Source organism: Cyanistes caeruleus, unplaced genomic scaffold (genome assembly GCF_971803275.1).
Source record: "Cyanistes caeruleus unplaced genomic scaffold, bCyaCae1.hap1.1 HAP1_SCAFFOLD_196, whole genome shotgun sequence".
NCBI classification, from domain to species: domain Eukaryota; kingdom Metazoa; phylum Chordata; class Aves; order Passeriformes; family Paridae; genus Cyanistes; species Cyanistes caeruleus.
The window spans coordinates 33,501-58,777 of NW_028255984.1; the positions used below are offsets into that span (position 1 = coordinate 33,501).

Sequence of the window (25,277 nt, forward strand, 5' to 3'; positions counted from 1 at the left end):
CACAATAAACACAAAACCTGGGCCCCCTCAGCTATTTCACCAGAGATTCCAGCCACAAACTAGCAGTTCTCCACAGTTCAGCAGGGAACCCAAAGGAGAGCCCCAAGAATTTCAGGCACTGAAATGCTGAGATTCATTGCCTTTCTTTGATGGTCACCTCCTTTCTCCTTCTGAGACTCTGTAAAAGAGTGAATGAAAAATTTCAGTGTCAAGGCTTCTTGCAATAACCTCATGACTGTCTGTGCTCTCTGTCAGCATCCAGGATTCCCTGAGCAGAGCTGCACTCTCCCTTTTCTTCTTTTTCTGGTCCTATGCAAAGTCCTGGCTGTGCTGGCAGCACCTCTACTTGTAACTGCAGAGATCTCCATTCCTTCCCTTTCTCCCCAGATTGATGCTGAAGGGTGCAGGTCCCAGGATGCGAGACTTGGCATCCCACTTCACTGTCAAGCCTCAGTCGGGCAAGCTGATCGCCTCCCAGCCTGGTGTGAATATTGAGATATTCTTCCACCCCACAAGGGAAATGCTCCTCAAGAACAGCCCCATCCTGTACTGCCAGGTGAGCTGCCTGGGCCAGGCTGTTACCACACGGTGTTTTGGGAGCATAAACAGGACAGGTGTCTAATGGAAGGAGGGCTTTAACTGGAGAATCCTCTCTCCTACGTACACAAACAAAGTCTTCAAAACCATTTGGGAGGCTTCCTAAGGGAGCTGAGAATCTGACTCTGGAGGAGGTGCTTTAACAGGGATGGGTGAACTGATGGAGGCCTGGGGTGGAGGCTGGGGACTGGAGTAGAGGCTGGCTGGCCTCTTTGCTTTGTTTACCACCCCTTCCTGTGGACACAGGTGATAGATGCCATCGCAGGGGAAGGAGGCCAGACTGTCGCCAACATCCCAGTGAGGGTGTCGGCCAGAGCTGCGTACAGCAAGTTCAGTATTGAGCCCGCCTCACCCATCAATTTCGGTGCCATGATGAAGGGCAGCAAGAAGACCCAGACTGTCGTGCTGGAGAACACAGGCACGATCAGCTTCAAATTCCACATCCAGCCAGCAACCGAGGATGCATCTTCACTGGAAAGCAAAAGGTACGAGAAGCCCTGCACCACCCTTCCTGCCTGAGGAGGCACCAGCCCACGGCTGAGATGTGGCAGGCAGCCAGACCTGGGCTATCGCCCATTTGCATCCCTGCCTTGGGGAGAGGGAGCAAAACACGCCTCAGTGTCCCCATGTGTAGTAGGAAGCTGGTGCTCGAGCTGCTCTGTCCAGCAATGGGTGCTGCAGGCTGCTCTCTGGGAACCATCTGGAGCAGGAAGGCTTTCCTCTGTGAGGAGGAAGGCCAGCTTTGGCCTCAGAGAAAGGCAGGGGAGCTCAGCATGACAGATACCTCTGCTTTCTCCTCTCAGTTCAAAGCAAGGGGAATCTGTTCCATCAGCTAGGAAGTGCTCAGCGGGAAGGAAATCAAGCTTGACACAGGTGGGTGACTCCTGCTCCCCAACAATGCTGCTGCTGCAGGGGATGTGAGAAGATGCTGCTGTGCCCAGGCTGGGGGCTCATCTCCATTGGGTGGGACGTGGTCTGCAGGATGGAGTCCAGGATCTGCTCAGTCCCATTGACAGTCCTGTACTCTGGCTCTGACCTGCAGTTGTGGGCTCAGCAGAGGGGAGCAGGTCCTGTGTGTGATAGCTGCTGGCCAGCATGTGTCTGTGAACACCACAGAAGCAAAAACATCCCCCCTGAACTCCCGGTCCACAGAGCTCAGACAACATTTTTTTTTCTTCCTTTTCTTCATCTCATTCCCCTACCTCTCTCCCATCATTTCTCACAGCTGTTTCTGCTCTCCTGTTACCTCTGGAGGCTGAGGATCACAGCTACCACCTTCATTCTTTACACTCAATCTCCTTTCTCTCTGCCACTTGAGACAGGCTTGCAGCTCCTCTTGGCTTGTTGGGCTCAACCTGGAGCTGCCTTTGGGCCATGGAGTCATCTTTCCCTGCCCTGGGACTGGCTGCTTGGGCCCAGCTGGAGGCCAAGGCAGGACATACTCTTTGCTGGGGTGCTCAAGGCACAGCTATTACCCTTCAGCCTCTCCTGGAACTTCTTCTGCAGGGTCAGCTCAATGTGGGCATGTTCACGGTGTCCCCTTGCTCCGGCTCCATCGCTCCGTGGGGCCAGCAGCAGATCACGGTGGAGTGCCTGGCAGGGCAGGAGGGGACTTGTGAGGAGCAGCTGTACATTGACATCGTGGGCAGAGACCCCAGGGACAATCCCCTCGGCATTCCCTTTACCCTGACTGCCGAGTCCTGCCTGCCAGGTACGTGCTCTCCACAGGTTCCCTTGGCCAGACCTGCTGCTGATCAGCACCTCAACTTGCTGCTTGGATAGGGAGGCATGCTAGCCCTGGTGTCCCCCCTTGAAATCCTCAGAGTTTCCAGCCCTCTTAAGTCCACTGGTGGATTCATCCCTCCCCAGCTGAGAGGGATGCATGGAAGGATAAAAGGAAAGCAATGCTCTTTAAGACTCAGGTTGACTGAGCTCCATCCTCATAGCCAGCTCCCCGACCCAAAGCTGGGTTTAGCAGTTACCTGGGCAGAAAGAGCTTACCAAGCCTTCTCAGAGGCCAGCAAGGCCCAGATGAATTCATCATGGAGGCTTCTTCATGCTCATCCCTCTGGTCTGTCCACAGCATTTGCTGAGGATGCGATGTTAATCTTCGAAGAATACCCGATCTGCAGCAGCACTGACCTCAGCCACAAGCTGCTCTCTGTGCACGGTGTGGGCCTGTTTGTGAGAGATGAGAACAACTTCATCTTCAACAAGATTCTGGTTGGGCAAGAGGCTGAAGCCCACTTCAACATCTACAACACAAGTGCTCTGCCGTGTGACGTGGTCCTCTCCATCAGCCCCCTGCCAGGACAGGTAAGAACAGGAGGCCAAGGAGATGGTTGCCCTCTAAGGGCCGTGTGAAAGCTGTTTTGTTCTCCAGATTGCTTTCTGTGGCCCACACTAGCTCAGTGTAGGTCAAACTTCAGGGCAGAGCAGCAGAGCCAGGGAACAGTTGTGTTGAATTCTCATGTCTTGGGCAAGGTTTTGGCTCACACCTCTGGGTCTTTGGTGGGAGAAGTGAATCCTTCTGAACCTCTCTTGGAAGCACACTCAGAGAGGGGCTGTTATCAACTGACATGCCAGGGCTCAAAGCAGAGCATCTCCTCAGGCTCCCTGGCTTTTCCTCTCTCTGAAGGCCAGTTGTAGGTTATTTGCAGGGTTTTCCATGCAGTGACCACCTCCCACATAGGGCAGGGCAGCTGCCAGCACTCAGAACACACAATGCTTTAGCACAAGGTCAGCATTCCCTGCTTGAACAACTCATCCTTAAAACAACAGCCCCTGAGTTCACAGCCCATAAACACACCTCTAGGAGGGCTGTGAAAATGGGAAGAGCTGTCACAATGCAAGATTTTTGCCTGGCTGGCTGCTATTCATGGAAAAGAGAAGCCAGGAGAAAACTGCTTCTTGTAGAAAAGTCTCCATAGCATGACAAGAAAAAACTCTTCTTCTTACAAGGACTGATCAAAGACTATTGTAGAGTTGATACTGCTTTACCATCCCAGGTTTTGTCTCCCAGTGGTCAAAAGTGGGAAAAGAAAAAGTTGGGTAGGGGGAGAAAAAGTGTTCTGGAGGTTTTATTCTGATGTTTCTTATTCCTGTAGTCCTGTTGATAAAATTTCTTTATTCCTTTTAAGTTTTAAACCTGTTTTACCCTTCTCCTAATCCATAGTTCACAACAAAAAATGCATAAGTGTCCTGGTGATTTTAGCCAGTGCTAAACCCCACCACATTATTTAGTGCATTGACTGAGAAACTCCAATTAGCAAATCTAAACCACTACAGACATGCTGTTTTCAGTAATGCTTTTATGAATGAAACTGTGTCGTGCTGGAAGGTGTTTTCTCCTAACACTGCTCTCTGGCTTCCCCCAAGGAAAAAGGCCCTATCACCGTTTTCAAGTTGCATCCAGTCCAGATGTCCATTCCCGGCTCATCCCACGCTGTTGCTACAGTGACCTTCACCCCTCCAGACGAGCAGAACTACGACTGCACTTTTAAGGCTTCCCTTGTCATCCCCAAATGGTAATTGACCCTGAGAAATATTGGGGGAGGCCTCTCTGACAGCTGCCTCTCCACTGGGAAGGCACAGACCTCTTGTTAGCTCTAATGCTCTCAGCAGCCTTAGGCAGAGTACTTGGCATGAGATGATCTGGGAGGCAGTCACTGTTGGATAGAGCAGAAAAATGAGGCAGATTTGTCATACAGGTTTAGCCTGTATGAGCAAATAGGAAGACAGGGAAATAGGTAGCCAACTGGAAGTTACTGAGATGTGCTACAGCTGAGCTGGGCATTTCCAAGGACAGAAGCTTAGATGGATCAGTTTCTGTGGCAGCAAGTCAGCAGTCACAATTTCCTCTTGGTTTCTGTGACATTAATGATCCTCTGTGATTCCCTGCATTCATGAAGCTATTTCATGTGAGTGATGGGAGCTGGTATGAAAGAGGAGCCCTGTTCCTCTGCACTGGGACCTGTGTACAGGGGCTTTGACCTGCCCTTCCTCAAGCCTTTAGTGGCTGAATTGGAGCCAGAGAAGTCTAATTGCTAATAAGCAATTGCTTTTCTATTGTTCTTGGAAATGATCTTGGTGGATGGTGACAATGATTTCTTTTTGCCTTCTTGCTTTTGTACTGCTTTCATGCTGTGCTTTTTTTGCTTGTTGCCTATGTCTCATCTCACTGCAGCCAGGGGATTTGCCATATCTCATCTGGTGCCTCATTATGTATCTGCTGTACTGCATGATTGAATTAAGTGAAATTACTTTTAACTGTTACTGTGGAAGGCTCTGGCTCTTTGGACAGGTTCCTCTTGTGAATGGCCCTGAGGGGATTGGGAAGAGGCTGGTGGGGGGCTGTGTTGTGGGCTACAGGAGCACCAGGCAGGGAAAACAGTGTGGACTGCCCCTGCTGCTTGGCTTGCCCAGTGAGAAATGGGTTAGTGCCAGCTGGAATTGTTTGTGTGCCTCTCCTGCAGCTCTGTGAAAATCAAGCCCCAAATCCTGAGCTTCACCATCAGTGGGAGGGGGCACGAGCCGCAGGTGACAGTCGTGTGCCCGAGAGCTCGCAGCAAGAGAGGAAATGCCGTGCTGCGCTTCCAGAGGCTCCAGCTGGGGGATTTAGAGATGCTCCCCCTGGTCGTCCGTAACAACGGCATCGTACCTGTCAAGGTGAGGACCTGCTCAAGGAATGGGCTGGTTTGGGAATAAGTGCTTGTGGCACAGGGGGAGGGTCCCAAAAACCATGGCAGACCTGGCAAGAGGTGTCACAAATTCTTTTTAAGCAAGGGACTGACATCTGTTCTCCAAGAAGGGAGTTCTTGAAAATTTTCCATCCAGTCTTTCTTCTTTAAGTTGAACACAAGGAAGGTGGTGGAGTATTTCCCCCCATCTTTCAGGTTTGTTCTCAAGGAATGTGTGATTTTCCAGTTCCATTAGGTTGTATTCCCCAGTTTACTATATTTTAAGCAAACTTAGTTGTGGTTTAATTATATTCTGCTTATTGCTTTCTGTCCTGTTTGGTTCCGTGTTGGTTCAATCCAAATGGCTCTAAAGAGCCCTTTTTCCCAGCTGGTTTGACTTAACTTTTGTGCTCAGTGCTGTTTGCAGTGGGAGAGGTGCTGGGTTCCTATGCAGGACCAGCAGCACTGTGGTGTCAGTCCCTGTGCCATCCTGTACTCACACCAGTATCATTGTGCTCTGTGTTCCCTTTTCTCAGTTTATGTTACACCTGGAGGATGAGCATGGAGCATTCTTCTTGAAAGCCAGGCGCTCCACACTGGAGAGATTCCACACTGAAGATGTGGGAGAGGACTCTGTTGAAAATGGTAAATTCGTTAACCATGAAGTGCGATGGTGCACAGAGGGAAAACGTGTGCCCTGCTCTTGGCTTCTCTGAGCTGCAGCCAGATGTTGGACACACTTTCTTTCCTTGGGCTCTCTGTCCCCCGAGCTTTTCATGGGGACCTTTTCCAGGGTTTCCTCCTAGCAAGGAGTAGGAAGTTCTTGTGTTCTTCTAGACGTGGTGGGCTGGGTTCTGGGGGACTCTCACTGCCTCAGTGCAGCCTCTGAGGTATTTGCAGCATGTGGCAAGGTCCCAGCCTGAACGGACACAGCCCTTGAGCACACAGGCTGCCAGCAGAAGCCCAAAGTGCTCTTTGGCTCAGCTTTCCATGTGGCTGGAGCTGTCTGGAAGCGATGGAATGAGGGCTGGGCATCAACCTGAGGTTAAGCTGCTTAAGTGGTGATGTGTCTGGAGATGGCAGTCTTGTGAACATAAGAAGAGGGTCGGGAACCACTGCAGGTAGAACAACCTGTGCTCAGAAGGCAGCTGGTTTCAACCTTCTGTTCCTCATATATGGAAATATTTCCTCTGTACAACTGTATCACTTAATTCTGATTTCCATTGCTGTGCAGAGAGCAAGCCCCCAGGGAAGCCTCTCCTGCTTCTGCATCGTGGGCAATCGGCAGAGTTTGATGTCATTTTCAATCCCACCCTGGCTCAACGTGTGGAAGGGAAGATCCGCGTTTTAGTGGGGGACACCTACTCTGACAAGACCCTGATAGAGCTGGTGGGTGAAGGCCACAAGGATGAATTCAGCTTCGACTGTCTAGAGGAAGACCCACAGTTGAGGAATGATAAGAGCAGTTTGAACAAAGACATCATTGATGGTAAGAGAGGAGAGGCTGCCAAGGTGGAACAAGGAAGAAGAAAATATCTGATCATGTGTGTCCTCTCTCTAGGCAGGCCTGGGCTGTCACCCCTGGACATGGAGGCCTGTGGGTGTGGCAGCCATGCATGCAGAGCAGTGTGTGCTGTGCTGCATGGCGCTGGCTCAGGGGTGTGCCAGGGTGTTTCCCTGAAAGTGGTGGGATGGGGAACTGCCTGGGGAGCTCCCTGCCAGAGGGAGGAAGGCTTGGAGCAAGGAAGCATTGAACATACAGGAGTCTGTGCATGTGAGGGGGGTGGGGTGGAACTCCCTGCATGCTGAGATCCCTTGCTTTCCTCCTTAACAGCTGTCAGACTGAACCACATCCAGTTTGGGGACTGTCCTGTTGGGAAGCCCTGCCACAGGATCTTCACCATCACCAACCACACCGGCATGATGTTCATGCGCTTCGAGTGGGAGGCAGACGTCCCATTCCAGTTCTCCCCCAGGGTGAGTGGGGGCTGCTCTGCCTTTCCCCATTGCTCAAGCCCTGCCCTGGCATTCCTGGGAGCTGGCAGGGAGACCTCACATGCCAGTGCTAGCCCATTCCAGTGCCACACAGGAGATGCACTCCCTGGCTTGGCTGGGCCAAGGCTGCCAGCCTTGCAGAAAAGGCTTCGCGTTATGGGAGGTGGTACCTTCTCTTCATACTTTTGTCTATCAAACTTCACAGAAATCCACACTGAGGTGCAGGTTCCTGGCACAGCTGCTCACCACATCAGTCCCCTTTGCTATATCAGTCCTGCCCTTGGCAGTGCTTCCAGTTTGGTCTTGATTCCCTGATTCTCCCTAGGTGGGACATCTCCACCCTGGCTGCACCAAGGCCATCACAGTGACCTTGAAATCAGATGTCCCAGCCACCTTCAGGAGGCACCTTGTGAAATGTAAGGTGACCAAGATCAAATTTGAGCTGCCACTATGGAATGTTCCGGACTGGGACGACGAAATGCGCACTGTCATGTGGAAGGACATCACCGGGAACCAGGAGCCAGCAGCCCAATGGCCTGAAAAAGAGAAGGTAAGAAGCAAAATGGCAAACAAAGCCACCACAGCTTTTCCAAAAAGAACCACCATAACACCATCACTGCTGGCTGAGCAGCTCCTGCTTCCTCTGGACACTGGACAGCCCTGAGGTTCACCAGCAGGGCATTCTAGGGGAGAGGTGGATGCACATGACCCTCACACAAGAGGGAAAGCCTTTAGACAAGAGACCATTAGCCACACACTATCAGTCTGGGCCACAAGCACAAGTGCTGCAGCCCATGTTGAATGGGAGACAATGTTTTTGATTATCTCATTTTATGGTGTTTGAAATCTCTCCATATGATTTGGTGCCTTTTCACCAACAAGGAGTTAAGTCTGCTGCACTCTGTCTCTTCTTTAGAAGTGGAGACAAATACACTTCTACTGCACCTGCTGGTGAATGCCAAGGTTTGTCTCCATGGATACCAGAGATTTTGGTTGTGGTCTCTGTATTGGGAGGGTTATCTCATCATGGAGTAGCCCAGGCACTGTGTGACCGTATGGAGGAGTCCGGAGAAGGATCATCTCTGGAGACTCTTGCTTTTATTGTCATTATTGCCAAACACACTCAGCTTGGGTGAAGGCTCTTTCCAGGTTTCTGGACCATTTTAAGGCCTCTAAACCATCCTCTTTTCTATCAGAACATCTGCAGTTGGACACTTTCCTAGTGAGATCTTTCACATCCCAAAATGCCCATCCCCAGCTGCCAGCAGTGTGGCTGTTGCTCCACAGGTGACATCTGGAGAGCACTTTCTCCTAAGACAAGAAGAAAAAAGTGCTTCCTAGAAGTCTGCAGTCATGGGGTTCTCCACCCACAGAGCTCCAGCAGGGGAACTTAACCCTAATTTTGAGACCTGCTGGATTTCTAGGGGACCAGGGAAAAAGTCAGTCCCTCTCCAAGGTTGAAGTACAGGGATTGGAACGCCGCTGTAGTCTCCATGGGTACATTAACAGCTGTGCTAGGACTGCTTTGATCAGTGGGCAGAAACAACTACTGCAGCACAACAGTCCCAATTCTGTCATCTTTCCAGGGAAGTAAAAGTGAATGGTCCTTTCTAGTCCCTCTATGAGGCTGATGTTGGAGGCCCAAAGATTCCCTTCTCAGCCTGACTTTCTGGGCTCTGCTCAGCGATTCTTTTCTCCTCTTTTGCAGACAGTGGAGACAGTCCCGGAACCGGCTCACACTGTGCTGAAGAAGAGCGGCCAGGAGGCCGAGCTGTGCCTCAGTGCCTTGGTTGCCTACGCCCAGTTCAAACTGGACTCAGTCGTGGTTCAGCTCAAGGACACCTTGCCCTTCCAGACAAGGACAGCCACGTGAGTGCTGAGGCCAGGCAGGGCCCTGCCAGCGGGAGCTGCCTTTGTGGAACTTTGTGCTGGCCGTGGCTGGGGAGACAAAACTCACGACTCGAGCTCCAGGTGCTCAGGAGACAAAACAGCCTCATTTATTATTCAGAGCTCACTGAAATACCCAATGCAAATCTCCTGAGCTAGACAGCCATTGGCTGAGATCTCTCTCCTGCCCAACTTCCTGGCCAGTGCTGTGCTCACTTCTCAGCTTGGATGGGGCTGGCCAAGGGTCCCCTGTAACTTACCTGGGAACACGTTCAGGCATGAACTAGGCCAGCTGAATTGGATTTGTGTTATGGCCACATTCACTGTGTCCAGTCCAGACCAGCTGTACTGTGACAATGCTGTGACACCTTTGCCCAGGGCTGACCCAGTGCCTGCTTCCCAGAACTCCACCCCAGCCAAAACCAGCACAGGCTTGTTCACATGCATGCCAAGCCAAGCAGGAGAGGGTGGTCAGGAGAGGCTCAATGCTGCCATTTTCTGCTGAGAACAGCCACGGGTTTGCTTTCACTGCGTGTCACCTGTCCTCATCTGCTCAAGAATAAGTTTGCAGTCAAACAAGACCTAAAGAAAGTCCAAAGTAAGCCCCTTAGCTTCAATGTCCTGGGCACCATGTTGGCCCTTTCCTCTTCAACTTCCAGACTTCGAAATACTTTTCTGGGCCACCCAGGAAGGACAGCAGTCTGAGCATGGCAGGGTTGCCTGGGGAAGAAGATGCTCCTCAGCAGAAAGTGGTAGCAGGAGTCCCTCAGACAATGTTACTGTACTATTTGCTTTCTATTTATTGGACTTTTTTTTTTAATTCCTCCTTCTTGCTTTTCAGTTTCAGGATGCACAACACAGGGAAGGTGGCCCTGGAATACTTCTGGGAGGAAGCTGCTCCTGCAGATAGTGAAGCAGTGAGGATGCCATATTCAACCTCTCTGATGGGTAAGGGCATTTCACTTGGTAGCTGAGGGCCTGGGGAGAAGACCCTGCCCCTTCACCCCAAAACTTGTATTGCTTTTTCCTCCTTGTCCACACGTTCACTTTCATCAGCATCTTCCCAGCTGCAGCTGGAGAGTTTTCTCCTTGCCCCCTCTGCCTTTCAGCCCCTTTTGTTCTTGCTCTGCCACTTCAGCTCTGCAAAGGAGCTGAGCCAGGCTCTGGGGAGAGCCACGTGCTGGGTCAGGACTGGGAGGGGGGACATCAGGTCATTGCTTTGAGAAGTCTGAGACTGGGGAGAGCAATGGTGTAACGAGTGAGCTGCCCTGCAGCCACTGTCTGTGTGCAGTTCCCCACTCCAGGGCAGCTGCAAAGTCACTGTCTAAAACCAGCTCCTGCTTTGGCACAGGAGTGTGTGCTGCAGCAGAGACCCTGCTCCCAGAAGCTCTGTTCCCTGCTGGGAACTTGGCCAGAGATGCTCCGAGTGCATCCCAGCTCTCTTCCACCTATGTGCTGCTGCAGGAGGCAGCGTTGCTGGCAACACAGATTTTGTCTTTGAATGGTGTCCTCTTCCTCTCTGCAGGTGGGCTCATCTCTGCTCCTGTTGTAAGGCAGCGCAGAAAGCTGGTGCTTCTTTTCCGGGGGGAGCAGGACCATCCTTTTGAGACGCATCCTTCTGAGCTGCGGCGCCTACAGTGGCTTGCCGAGGAGCAGCAAGATTCCGAGCAGGAACAGCTGCAGGATTCCGAGCAGGAACAGCAAGATTCTGACCAGGAGCAGCTTTCTGAGGAAGAGCAGCTGGATGCCAAGCAGAAGCAGCGTTCCAAGAAGCGGTGCCGCTCCAAGGAATGGAATCTCTCCCCGCAGCGTGCCACTTCCTCCCTGGAAGTCCTCCCAGATGTCACCCATGACCAGTCACTGTTCTCCATCAACCCCAACTTCGGCACCATCGCTCCTGGCCAGAAGAAGACCTTTCATGTGCTCTTCTCCCCAAAGGATGTGGGGAACTTTGAGACCACCATGCTGTGCAGGTGGGAAACATGGACACACTTGCCAACTCACACTTCTGATGGCTATCACTGAATCACAGGGTGGGACAGGGTGGAAGGGACCACAGGAGGTCATCTGGTCCCACTTCCCTACTCAAGCGGGGTCATCCCAGAGCACATGGCACAGAGCAGTGTCCAGAGGGCTCTGCAATAATTCCAGTGAGGGACACTCCACACCCTCTCTGGGCAGCCTGTCACCCGCAAAGGGAAGAAGTTCTTCCTCAGGTTCAGGTGCAACTTCCTGTTCAGGTTCTGCCCGTTGCCTCTTGTGCTATTGCTGGGCATCACCAAGCACAGCCTGGTTCATCCCCTAACACCCTCCCTTCAGTCCCTCTGACCGGGATGGGGAGGTGGGCCTGGAGACAAGCAGTCCCAGAGAGGCAGCAGCTCCCACAGGAGCGCAGAGAGATCATCTGGCCTTGGTAGGGAGACACTGGCAAAAGACACTGTATGAAACATTAAGCTCCTGGAGGGTTGCAAGATCTTGAATGAGAGACCCAGGGACCAGCCAGTCCCTAGCTCTGCTTCTGGCACAGAGCTGCTCACTGCTTGCACAGAGGGAGGATGCAATGCTGTGTGCTCTGCAAGGAGGCAGAAAAGCGTCTGGCTGGAAATGTTTCTCTGGCTAATACCAGTCCCTTTCTCCCCAGCATTCCTAACCTGGAGCAGACTCACAGGACGGTGCAGGTGGTTCTGAAAGGCAGAGCCCGGCAGTGGAAGCGTTTTGAAAAACCGAAATGCTCTGCCTTACAGCAGACAGAGGAAGGCCAGGGACACAAGAAGCAGCTGCACTGGCAACCAACACCACAGTGACAGCATTTGTGTCAGCTGGAGCATCCAGCAGGAGCCAGCAACATCTTGTTTCCTACTGCTGATGGTGTCCCACCCTTTACATGCGACCTCTGCAGCTGCCCTTCCCAGCTCCAGCCATCATCATCTTTTAATTAATTTTGTTAATTAAATAATTGTTTGTTAATTTGTTAAATAACTTAAGTTTCAGTTAACTGTAAATAAACACTTGCTAATAAGTTGTTAACTGTTAGCCATGGTGCCAGAGATCTTTCCTTAAACCCCACTACCCCAGTTCAAACCCCCAAGTTAGTACATTCTGAGGTTCCCCCCAGTTGTCTCCAGTTACTCCGTTCACCCTCTCCTCCCTGGTGTACCCAGAATGGCTCCTGGAGAGCACAAGATGGTGGGGACCGCATGGCCAGGCCCCTCCCTTGTACTTCTCCTCCCCAAAATCCTTTCCTTCTTCCTACTTCCAACCCCTTCTTCCCTGATGCTCCTCCCCCTGTTATCTCTCCTCCTCCAGTTGTCCCTCCCCTTCCTGTCCCCTCGGACCCCTCCTTCTCCACTTGGGCTCCTCCTCCTGAAAAGGTCCCCACCCCTTCCTTTCACAATGGCCCCTCCTCTGAGCCCTCCTCTTTCCCCTGCAGCACCGCCAACCCTCTTCTGACTTTCAGATCCCACACCCCTCCTTCTGGTTCCCACACCCTGTGAGCCACAAGTGCCGAGCCCAGGAACCGGAACCCAGAACAGGAGACCCTTCCTCTTGCCACTCCAATTATGTTCAATTATGTGGGAGTGTGCTTCTGGAATGAGAGCCATTCTCATTTCAAATCAAAAGAGAACTCTGCAAAGCCCAGAAAGAGTTTGGAAAGGGAAGCAAATATTTTAAGGGCCTTTTAAAGGCCACCCTCTCCTCCAATCTCTCGGTCCCGTATGACCTCCATGATTTATTTTCGTGCCTCCTTACCCCATCAGAATATCTTGCATGGGAGGGGGCATGGAAGAGGTCATTACAGGCCGAATGTTCTGAGCTATTGCAAAGTTCCGACAGCGCCCTTGATGCCATTGGGAATAAAATAACAACCGAGCACTTGAGCGGCGATGGGGAATGGGCACAGGCGAAGGACCAGGCCCGGGTTTTTCCAAGGCCGGTCCTTGAAAAGATCAAAACAGCTGCAGAGAAAGCGTTCCTCACGTTACCATCCAGAGAACCCCAAGCGAGTTCCACAATCATTCTGCACCAGCATTTTTGAGAAGAGTTGGCCGTCACACTGGGAATTGAAACCATGGCAGGCACCATACAGGGCATGGGGGGAGCTTGTTCTTGTTATCTTTTCTATTTTTAAGAGATGTTGTTAAGAGATACGGAAATTCTGTGCACTGACAGAGCCCTTGTAAGAACTGTAAATTAGTACAACGCCTTCGGGCTTAAATTCAAGCCAGAAGCACCTCTGCTCCCAGAGCAGCAACCCTTCTGTCACTGCTCTCGGACTGCAGCTTCACAAACAGGTGAAACAAACAGACCTCAGCTTAGAAGACCTAAAAGCTAACTTTGTTTTCCTTGAGCAGATTCAGGAGCTACCTGTATTATATATATAAATACTTCACAAGAAAAGAGCAAGAGTGTCAAAAAGGCAAAAGAGCTTGGTAATTTGTAGAAAGTAACTTTGATCAAAAATACAGTGGGTTAATAGAGCAGTCTGAAGATGACATTCACGATTTTCCTGGTGATATTGTGCAGTGTACTGTAACAGTGGGTAACAATTAGACATAGCCAGTAGGATAACTGGATATTCAATCACTGAATTCTCATTCTTCTGAACACTTCAACTGTGCTGTAAACTTCAGAGACATTTTTTCAGCAGCTTTCAACAAGTTACTCTGGATTCATCATTCCTGAGACCTAATTGAGTCAAAATGCCAAGTGGGATTATTCTTTCTCAAAGCCTGGAGCCACACAGAGTGAACAAGTACATAAATCATCATGTGCATCCCCATACACCTAACAGTCCAGTCACTAACCAGAGTTTACAAAGGAAAACTCAACATGCACAGTCATTTTTTCACTTTTGCTACAAATTATGTAAAAGAATAAGCTACAAATAGTATCTGAAACCTGTTTAAACTCAGGGATAGTGATGCGGTGCCACAGTCCCAGGCCAGCTCACCACCACCAAGGCACCCTGACAAGTGTGGGGAACAGCTCCTGAATTTCACAGCAGGAGCTGAACCTTCGAGCCGCTGCCCTACAGCACGTTAGAGCTGTCAGCACAAGGAAGAGGGAAAGGACGAGGAGAAGGCTCTCTGAACGGCACCCAGGAACGAGCACTTGCTCTGAACGGGTCACGGACAAAGCCACAAGAACTCTGTGCTGGGGATTAAATAGAAAGAGTGGCTGCAACCTGTCAACCAATGAGGAGCCAACAGGGCAGGAGCATCAGGCGGGATTAACAGCACAGGGACCAATAAGGATAAGGGGGAGGAGAGAACAGGTCACACGGGCCAATGGGGCCTCGAGGATTGGGGGATTGACAGGGGGGTGGGGCAATCAGGGATTGGCCCAACTGGGCATTGACAGGGAAGGGTCTGGAAGGAAGGGGCAGTGACAGGCAGGGAAGGTTTGGGGTAAGGGGCTTGGGTCACAATGATAGGCAGCGTAGGGGAGGATACAACTTAGGGGCAATCCAACTTTGGGGGAACACAGGAATATAGGAACAAACCATTAGCTGTACAACCAGAAATTAAGAAACTATTAAAATGAACACATGCCGCAACACGATGGCATTGCAATACTGTCGCTGCCCGCTTGGCCCTTCACGCCCCGGCTAGCTCGTGCCAAGCGGGCAGCGGCAGGAGTGGGGAACCAGGCGAGCACTGTGTGGCTCGACCTGGAACCTCTAGAGCTCCTTTGGGCTTGGGCTCTATAGTGTGCAGGGCGACACGAGGTGCAGTAAAGGGAGAGAGAGTGCTCGGAGTCCTCCAATTTCCCAGGAACAAGTTTATTCCAGCAGGTGCAGGGAGAAGGCGATGAGGGACAGGGCTGGGATCTCGAGGAGAAAGTCCGAGCCGAGACCCTGGGCACCTCTGTGCGCCAGGTTTTAAAGCCCGTGGGCGGCTCATACAACAACCAATGATATGGCAGCAGGGGAGGTGTTGTAGGAAGGGGTTACAATACACAAATCCAATGGTAGGGACTTGGGGGAGGGAGGATAGCTATACAACCAATAGGGCATCGAGTAAGGGATGATGAGCAGGGAAGGAACCAGAACAAAAGGTGTGGTGTACATAGATTGATAGGGCTTGGGGGTAGGACCAAAGTGATGGATGGGGAACAATCTGGAAAGAGGGGAGAGGTTTACAATGACAGGCAACTGGGAACAAACTATATATGGGATAGTGGGGGAGTAACTGGGTCAAACCAACTCTAAGCTCAACGAAGGTGAACAAACATACTTAATGAAGATAAACTAACAGGCGGCAACATCTCCCCCTTTCTTTTTTAGAAAGAGGAGGTTGCATCGGCAGGAGGTGCAGAGGGTTCAACAAACCAGTCTTGGGGTACGGGAGAAGGAGGAGGTGAAGAGGGAGGAGAAGGAGCGCTAACAAAATTGACTTGAGGGGAGGGGGATACAAGATGTAAAAGCGATTGAACTAAACATCTCTTTAAAACTGCAAACGCTATTAAAACGATGAAAACAATCCATAAAACAGTCTTTAAAATGGACGAGAGCCATCCGGAGACCCCCCATCCCGAAAAAAGACTGGTGACCCAGTCATTAGTCTCTGGGCCACCAGCATCATCAGGAGCGCAGTGGTTGGCGCAACGATCGGGGTGGTCATCTTTCCGATGGCTCTTTCTGAAAACAAAACATACGAAAAGCATAGCTTTAACTGAAAAAGGTAGGTTGACGTAACAAAAAGGGGCTTGGGTTGTTTCCTCCTCCTCCTCGGGATGGGGGATGGCTCATCCGGACGCGACGTCATTGACATCCTCGACCCTATCTGGTGGCCTGCTTGGATGTCTGGGGACGTAAGGTTTCACCCATCTTTGTAGGATCCACCTTAGTCCCTGGGGCGAGGATATGCAAGCGTACCCCCGCCCCCAGGTCACCAGATCAAAAGGACCCAAGATCTTCTGGGTCTCAGGGTCCCGGACCAGCACTGGAGGGCGCTGCTGCAACTGGTAGTTCTTGTTGGTCTTGAAATACCGGGCCACTGGAGGGTTAGGGTCCTGTTCGGAACAATTGAGAAAGTTTAGCGTGTAAAGGGCTTTGCACAACCGCTCTTGTGGCGTGCAGCCCTTCACAGTCTCCCTTTGATGAGAAAGGACACGCTTGAGCGACTGATGGGCTCGCTCAACGATCGCTTGGCCGGTGGGGGAGTGTGGGATGCCTCTCTTATGTTCCACTCCCCACTCCTGCAGGAATTCCTCCAGTTTCCTGGAGGTGTATGCTGGGCCATTGTCTGTTTTTATTTCTTTGGGGACCCCCAGTACAGAGAAAGCCTGCATTAGATGCTTACAGACATGCTCGGCTTTCTCTCCTGTGTGGGCAGAAGCAAAGACAGCACCTGAGAAGGTATCGATGGAAAGGTGTACGAACCGAAACCTGCCAAACTCAGGGACGTGTGTTACGTCCATCTGCCACACTTCGCAGCTTCCCAGACCTCGAGGGTTGACCCCCGATCCCAAGGAGGGCATTGCGGTGGATTGGCAATGTGGGCATGTGGCCACAATGGCTCTGGCTTGATCTCACCGCAGGTGGAATTGGCGGACCAGACCAGGCACATTTTGATGGAACATCTGATGGCTCAGCTTAGCTTGTTGGAACAGATCTGGGAGCTGAGCCATGGAAACAGGGGCAGCGAGGGAATCAGCTACCTGGTTTCCCTCGGCTACCGGGCCAGGGAGATCCGTATGTGACCTTACATGCATTACAAAAAATGGTTGCTTTCTGTGGGAAACAGCATATATTAGCTTAGAAAGCAACTCAAACAATTTCGGGTTTGAGACCTCCTTCAGAGCAGCGTGCTCTGCTCTGGCAACTACCCCTGCAACATAGGCCGAATCAGTGATTAAATTGAAAGGTTCAGGAAACCTCTCAAAGGCTCTGACGACTGCATCCAACTCAGCAACTTGTGGAGACCCTTCCACATATTGAATATCTGCTTCCCACTGCTGAGTTTCGGGATCTCGCCAAGTCACTACAGACTTGTGAGATGCCCCGGATGCGTCTGTGAACACAGTCAAAGCTTTGAGGGGCTTTCTGCTCCGCATTTCTTTTGGAATCGGTTCAAATTTAGAATTGAAAAATTTGTGGGCAGGGGCATGGACCGAAACTTGGCCTTCAAAACTATCTAAAGCAATCTGGAGTGTCTCATTCTCCCGAAGTAGTTGATTAAACATTTCTTTTGTCAGCCTATCTGGAGACGCTTTGTCCCGAGACAAGCTGACTGGTACTCGAACGCATGCAAAATCACATCCAGCCATCTCCCGAAGCCGAGCTCGAGCTCTCCCGATGAGCTGAGCCATCAGCTCCTGTGGCCGGATGATACTTTTGGACCTTTGATGGCTCAAGAAAACCCACTCTATGATTAAGAGGGGATCCTTAGAGCCCTGGTCCCACTGAAAAATCAGCCCACTGAGGTGTGGCATTCTCCCGAGTATGATGAATTCAAAAGGCAGGGTCGGCTCGTACCGATGTGCTTGCCTTTCGACAAGCGCATCCTCCACTTTCTCTAGGGCTTTCCTCGCCTCTGGGGTCAGAGTCCTGGGAGAACTCAGCTCTTTCTCCCCCTTCAAAAGTGTGAAGAGGGGGGCTAGGTCTTCCGTGGAAAGGCCCAGCCAAGGCCTGACCCAGTTTAAGGTCCCACACAGCGAGTGAAGGTCCGCTAAGGTTTTCGGATTGCTGTTTATTGCCAATTTTTGAGGCACAACAGTCCTCTCAGCAATCCGCAGACCCAGATACTTCCAGGGTGGCATCCGTTGAACTTTATCCTCCTGGAGTTGAAAACCTGCGGATGTTAAAACTTTAACCACTCGGTCAAGAGAGCGTGTGAGTAAATCGTCATGGGGGGCGCACACTAGGACATCATCCATGTAGTGATGGATGATGACCTCCCCCATTTCGGCACGTACAGGAGACAGCAATGAGGAGACATACCACTGGCAGATAGTCGGCGAGTTTTTCATGCCCTGGGGCAATACCCGCCAGTGGAACCTCCTCATTGGGGCTTCTCGGTTAAGGGTAGGCACCGAGAAGGCAAACCGTGGGGCATCTTCAGGGTGTAGAGGAATTTGGAAGAAGCAATCTTTGATGTCAACTACTGCCAATTGCCAATTTCGAGGGAGCATGGTTGGGGAAGGCATCCCTGGTTGAAGAGGTCCCATGTCTACAGTGATCTTGTTGATTTCACGAAGATCGTGAAGGAGCCGCCACTTGTCTTTCCCCGGCTTACGGATTACAAATACCGGGGAGTTCCAAGGGCTGGTGGTCTCGACTATATTACCCTTCGCTAACTGCTCCTCCACAAGTTCGTTGAGCGCCTTCAATTTATCTTTCCTGAGCGGCCACTGATCAATCCAGACCGCTTCGTTAGTGGTCCAATCTAACTTCTGGAAAGGGCGCTCCACAGTGGCCGCTTCTAAAAATCCCGAGGGGTTTTCGGGATTTCAATCTTCACCCCCCACTGAGACATGAGATCCCTCCCCCACAAGGGAACCTGATAATCCGCAACGAATGGGCGTAAGTTTGCCAATTGCCCATCCGGCCCCGCAATTTGTACCACACTCTTTGAAATGCGAGCCAATTGGGTACCCCCTATACCCTGTATCTTCCCTGCCACGGGTTGCAACTCCCAATGTGACGGCCATCTCCTTTCGGGGATGATCGTCACATCCGCTCCTGTGTCAAGCAGACCTTTCATCTGTAAGGATTCTGCACCCTGCTTGACGCTGCAGTCTATGATGGGTTTATCCTCACCCACTACTTCTGCCCAGTAGACGCCTGGTGCGTGGTCGTCTACTGGGATACCCTCGGGAATGGGGATAAACTGGGCGATGATCTGGCCTTTAGGGAGGAAGTATGGTGGGTGAGTGCAGCGCGCCAGGAGAATGAGGTTCTCCGGACCACCTGGGAAGGTGATCGGAGAAATCTCAATCTCCGGGGGTGTGTGCTTGGTGTCCCCGATGGCAATATACTTACAGTCGTGTCCATTCCCTGGCTGGTTCTCCTCCAGTGGGTCCACAGCTACCACCGTCCAGTGCTGGGACCGGAAGAGGATGTCTTTGACGGTGATAAGGTGTCGCGTCCGGTAAATTTGCCACGTCCGATGATTCTTTCCCCCCACCTCCGCGATACCTGCCCCATTTTTTGCATCGCGCGGGGCAGGTTCACGCCGCGCTCTCAGTTTTTTTGTTTTTTATTAGCTGTTCCCTCCAGTACCCTCTCCCCAGATCCATTTCCCACGAGCCCCTGGCGTGGGTGGGCGGTGGGACAGTCCCTCGCCATGTGACCCAGTTGTCCACATCGGTAACACTGAGTAGTTCTTGCTGGTGGAAGGATGAACTGGCCCGACGGGTGTTGGGTCACTGCCGCTGTTGGTGTTCTCCTGGCCGCCTGTGGTGGTGGTGGTACCCTGGACGCCCCCACTAACGGAACTTTCTTCTCACATGCATCAATGAGGACGTCCAAGGTTGGCGGTGGATACATGGGCAAACTAAATATAACCTGTTTGCAGATGTCATTACAGTTTGCCTTAGCCATTTCTAAGACAAGCTGCTCTTGTAGCTCAGGTTTATCAACTTGTCTTTCTATTTGCTCCTGTAAACGGTTAATAAACACGGTAAATGGCTCATCGGGGAACTGTTTAATATTTGAGAAGTTGGCCAGGGGTTCCCCCCCTGGCAGGATGTTAAATACCTTCTCTGCGGCCTCCGTGATCTTAGCTAAGACAGGCCGTGGTAAAACCCTTGCCTGTTCTTCCGGCTTCCCCCAATTCCCTTCACCGCACAAGTGATCTATCGAGAGGGGGTTTTCATCCGCGTCAACCGCGGACTCCTCGCTGCGCAACAGCTCAGGAAGGATGGCCTCTAACAACTTCTTCCACCTCAGTTTCCACAGCCTATAATCAGCTGGGGAAAGGAGGCAGGCAAACAACTCTTTTAAGTCGTGGGGGACCATCTCGTTCGCGGAGAAGGTGGCTTTTAATAAACCCTTAAAGTATTCACTTCTCCTGCCGAACTCTTTCTGGGCTTTGCACAGCTCCCTCTTTGTCTGGAAGGAGAAGGGTTCCCATTCTCGGTACCTCCCTCCCCTTCCTCTAAAACTGACCGGTGCGGCAAAGGGAATCACTACCTGTTCCGGGTTCTGGTCCTCAGGCCTGTCACTTCCTGTCCCCGAAGCGTGGGAACCGGATGGGACAGTGTGGGAGCTGGGAGGAGGGACGTGGGAACCAGGAAGAGGGGCGTGGGAACCGGGAGGAGGGGCGTGGGAACCAGAAGCCGGAAGAGGCGGGGCTGGAGGACCGACTGAGGAGGAAGGCTGAAGGGAGGAGCAGCGGCCGGAAGGGGTGGGGTTTTGGGAGGTCACACTTTGGAGACACGCCCCTGAGGAGGAGGAACCACCCAAGGGGAGGTGGGAAGAGTCAGGGTAGGATGGAAGGGAGGGGCTAGGGAGGAAAGGGTTGGTCATTGAGGGAAGAAAGGGGTTCTTGGAAGAAGGAGCACAAGGGGGGGGTCCGACCATGCGGTCCCCACCATCTTGTGCCCTTTGGAGGCCATTTTGAGGGTTAGGAGAGGGGTCAGGGGATATAGGGGAGCATTGAAAACTGGGGGAAACTGAGGCACGGGGGTTAGAAGAGGAATCAGGGAACATGGAGGAGCCTTGGAGACTGGGGGAAACTGAGACATGGGGGTCTGAGGGTAAAAACTGGGGACTTGTAACCTGGGAAACGTTTAACTGAGGGTTGCTAACTGGGGAAACTGAGGAATGGGAAGACACTCTGGCAGCTTGGCCAGGGCTGCCAGGGCAAGGGTTCTGGGAGAGACGTGGGGAGCCAGGGATCCTGTTACCCTTGGGGGATCCCTGAACAGGACAACTTGCCCTGCAGGTCGCTCTGCAGGTCTCCCTCAACTCGGGATCAGGGGGAGAGGAACATGGGGATAGGGAAACTGGGGAAACTGGGGAGTTTTGTGGCGGCTGCTTCTGCATTTTCTTTTCCTCTATTACAGCAGACCGAATTAAAATAAATAATGTTACAAATTTTTCAACCGAATTATCACCTCCATTAACTATCTCCGTTAATTTTGATCCAACTGCATTCCAGAATTCTACAGAATTTGCTTTGTCTGGGGTCACATTTGGGAAATGCAGGAACAGCCATCTCACAAACCTCTTTACCCTCCCACGAGAAAACTTCTTATTCCCCCCCTCAAGGGTACCCACAACTTGGTAAAAGACTCTCTTTTGCTGTGCCGAAAGACGTGCTCCCATCTTGTCAGCCCTGGCACAGCAATCCCACCGCCCCCTGCAACCAAACGACAAATCAACGAAATAAAAACACAGGTCCGGACCGGGCTACACACACACACTCCCCCCCGAGGGAGTTTTCACACACTGGGCGCCCCCTCGTCCCACACACAGGGACCACTCACCCAAGTCCGGACGACTGTTGCAGGCGACGTCCACACCTCCCGAGGCGACCGTCTGCACGTCTGACGGCTGCCGCCTCGACCTCTGGGAGCGCAACTCGGCAAAAACGAGTCTGCTACTACCAGAGCAGCTGCCGCTCACAGTCTCTGTGAAATCCACTGGAATTTGTAGATCCACCAACCTCTCCGGGGGTCTCCACGCCTCGCAAGAGGCCCCACGTTGGGCGCCAGCTGTCGCTGCCCGCTCGGCCCTTCACGCCCCGGCTAGCTTGTGCCAAGCGTCGGCGGCAGGAGTTGGGAACCAGGTGAGCACTGTGTGGCTCGACCTGGAACCTCTAGAGCTCCTTTGGGCTCGGGCTCTATAGTATGCAGGGCGACATGAGGTGCAGTAAAGGGAGAGAGAGTGCTCGGAGTCCTCCAATTTCCCAGGAACAAGTTTATTCCAGCAGGTGCAGGGAGAAGGCGATGAGGGACAGGGCTGGGATCTCGAGGAGAAAGTCCGAGCCGAGACCCTGGGCACCTCTGTGCGCCAGGTTTTAAAGCCCGTGGGCGGCTCATACAACAACCAATGATATGGCAGCAGGGGAGGTGTTGTGGGAAGGGGTTACAATACACAAATCCAATGGTAGGGACTTGGGGGAGGGAGGATAGCTATACAACCAATAGGGCATCGAGTAAGGGATGATGAGCAGGGAAGGAACCAGAACAAAAGGTGTGGTGTACATAGATTGATAGGGCTTGGGGGTAGGACCAAAGTGATGGATGGGGAACAATCTGGAAAGAGGGGAGAGGTTTACAATGACAGGCAACTGGGAACAAACGATATCGGGATAGTGGGGAGTAACTGGGGCAAACCAACTCTAAACTCAACGAAGGTGAACAAACATACTTAATGAAGGTAAACTAACAGGCAGCAACAATTTGTGGCCAATTTAAAATAAATGGCAGTATTTGGTTATTTCCTTTTGGCTGCTGTGAGTTTTGCAAGTAGTAACGTACTACTGTTTCCTACAGTCCATTTGTCTTTTCTTCCTAAGCACTCATCTCTCCTGTGCCAAAGAAAAGGAGAATTAAAAACAATTCATCTGTGTAAAGAGTTTGCAGGTGTTAACTTGGTGTTAGCAATACTTTATGCTATTACTGCTGAATCCACAGGTCTGCACTTTTAGCAAGATGTTTTACTGAGTTCTGTGGAATGTAACTGGTATGTAGATAACCTGTTTTTCACTAGAGAAGCTTTGAGCCAGTTCTGAATTTTTCTTTCAGTTAGTTCTGTATTTCTAACAACAGCAGGGCAGTATCAGCGTGACAAAATCTCAGGAATTTGAGGGGGTTTTCTTAATTTATTTCTAAAACTTACATATTAATCTTATTCACAATTCTTTCTACTTCCTTCTATTTTTCCTTGCCTGGTTTTGTACCACCACTTTATAAATGAACAAAGCATCCATCAAGGTGTTGAAGGGAGGTAGAATCCAAAGACACAGATTTGTTTGGGGCCAGAAGAGAAACCCAAATGGGGATTATGGAGCTTCTAGACATGCAGACACCTCTGGGTGCAACCACCTGAAAGCAGCACGTTGGATAAAGAACTGTAACCCTAAATCCTGGAGGCAGAAGGGCTAAAGGCCAAATCTATGGGATGTAGCCATGGCCAGTCCCCAGCCACGATGAGGAGCACTCTGATCCAAGGGCAAACAGCACAACTTCTTCCCATCCATGGGCACCCTCTGCAGCTTCCCCTCTTCTCACTGCCATCCCAAAGCTTCTCCTTTTGGATGAGCCATCTCCCCTGTCCTCTGAGAGAGTTAATGGCTGGAATGTCAAAGGTTCAGCTGTGAAATCATGCTTAGAAGGCAAAGCTTTCTCTTTTACCCAGTGGAGAACGATGGTCAAAGTAGAGCAGCACCCCAAAGTGACATGCTGACCTGGAATCCCAATCTCCTTGCCTTACATTTTAATTTTCGCTTGTCTACCCCACAAGCAAGCTACTGAGCTCTGCAGAAGGGCAAATGGAACAAGAGGGGAAGGTTGTTACTATTTTGGGTGGCTTTTTGAATGAGTTGATGATAGCCAAGAATTGATTTCATCATGACTGGGGCAAAGTACTTGTTATGCATTCACAACTCCATTCACAACTCAGCCACCAGCTCCAGTTATCAGATTGTGAATTGTTCTAGCAGAAAGATCAAAAACTCTCAGAAATATTTTTATTTTGACACATTATTGGAGGGGAGGAATTTTTTCTTCACACTGTCACAGACTGGAAGCTTTTTCTTGAATGCCTTGGTTGCTAGTTTTAGATGTATTTCCCTTTTCCTTGCAGATAAGAGATGAGGACAGCGGCTACAACAAAAATCTGTTTTGCATTCCTAAGCATTATGAAGAGGATTTAGAAAGAGTCTTCATTCCTCACGGACTCATCCTGGACAGGTATGAGGGTAAACAGGAAAGAACAGGAACAGTGATGCCCATTTTTGTCCCTCCAAATGAAAAAAGCCTGAGGTCCTGCCCTGTGCAGCCCATGAGAAACGGGGAAACCCTGCAGCCCTAACACTTCTGTCCTAAAGTCTGGGATAAGAGGGGGTTTATGGAGAGGATTCCTCTGCAAGCCCAGTCAAGCTTCCATGTTCCATCAACTCTCTTGAAGCCCACCTATCCTGCAATATTTGTGTTTATGGGTTAAATCTGCTTATGCTGTGCAAATACCTAATTTATTTTCCTACGACTTGCTGTGCTCACAATTTGCTAGTTAGAAAAACCTAACAGCAAGATCAGAATTTTTACTTGAACATTGCTTAATATATACACAAACAGCTCTGATATACAGAACACTTTCTAGAATTGCCTTTTTTTTCCTTCTTTCTCCCAGGACAGAGCGTTTGGCTGGAGATATCATGCAAGACATGGGAAGTCATCACATTGTTGCACTCTGTGTCCTTAAAGGAGGCTATAAATTCTTTGCTGATTTGCTGGACCATATAAAAGCACTGAATCAAAATGGTGATAAATCTGTGCCCGTTACCGTGGATTTTGTCAGAATAAAAAGCTACTGTGTGAGTGACTTTCTTTTCTTTGGAAAATTGACTCTCTCCATAGACTGGCATTCTAAATACTGGTGGTTTGTGTGAGAACCCCCCAAAAATGGAGTTTATGTGTACATTCTCTTCAAATTACATACTAAAAAGGAACTGATTTACTGATCTGCCCCAAAGGGTGGATATTATATATTCACTGGGATAAACATAGCAGAACACTCAAGATGACAAAGCCGGGGCAGATCTCCAACTCCTTCCTCTTGCAAGAAGCAAGAGCAGCTCACCTTTCAAACAAATCCAGGACAACACTTTGGGGCATGCTTTATGTGACTTCCATCTCTTCTTTCTCCTTCTAGAATGAGTCACTTGCAGAAAAAATCAGTTTTATTGGCGAGGAGCTGTCTACACTAAGTGGGAAGGTATGAATTGGCATCTTCAGCTTTTAAAGGAAAACAACTCTTCTTGTGTGTTTTCCAGGAAATCCATCTTTATTGAAGATTTTGATACTGCATACTTCCAGCCTCTTAACACTGATTTAAAATGCTGGGCTTTGAAGCAGTGAATAATTCCCACTGATCTCAGTGGAAACTTGGAGTGATCAGCAATGAATGCTCCCAAAGGTCCTATTCCCCATTTTATCCCAGAACCC

General features: G+C 50.8%; 1 protein-coding gene across 1 annotated transcript in view; it reads left to right on the forward strand.

Annotated features, from left to right (window-relative positions):
• LOC147645668 (axonemal central pair apparatus protein HYDIN-like) overlaps positions 1-12,191 on the forward strand; it is a gene marked incomplete at its 5' end in the record, with an annotated part of 45,190 nt that extends 32,999 nt beyond the window's left edge. Inside the window, 15 exons of the mRNA XM_086874362.1 lie at positions 388-556; positions 844-1,082; positions 1,401-1,470; positions 2,104-2,308; positions 2,681-2,913; positions 3,976-4,124; positions 5,073-5,265; positions 5,813-5,921; positions 6,511-6,765; positions 7,111-7,253; positions 7,597-7,821; positions 8,980-9,140; positions 10,000-10,106; positions 10,684-11,131; positions 11,800-12,191. Coding sequence (XP_086730488.1) covers positions 388-556; positions 844-1,082; positions 1,401-1,470; positions 2,104-2,308; positions 2,681-2,913; positions 3,976-4,124; positions 5,073-5,265; positions 5,813-5,921; positions 6,511-6,765; positions 7,111-7,253; positions 7,597-7,821; positions 8,980-9,140; positions 10,000-10,106; positions 10,684-11,131; positions 11,800-11,962 — 2,869 coding nt within the window. The remainder of the gene's footprint in view (positions 1-387; positions 557-843; positions 1,083-1,400; positions 1,471-2,103; positions 2,309-2,680; positions 2,914-3,975; positions 4,125-5,072; positions 5,266-5,812; positions 5,922-6,510; positions 6,766-7,110; positions 7,254-7,596; positions 7,822-8,979; positions 9,141-9,999; positions 10,107-10,683; positions 11,132-11,799) is intronic.
• Between the last annotated feature and the right edge of the window lie 13,086 nt (positions 12,192-25,277).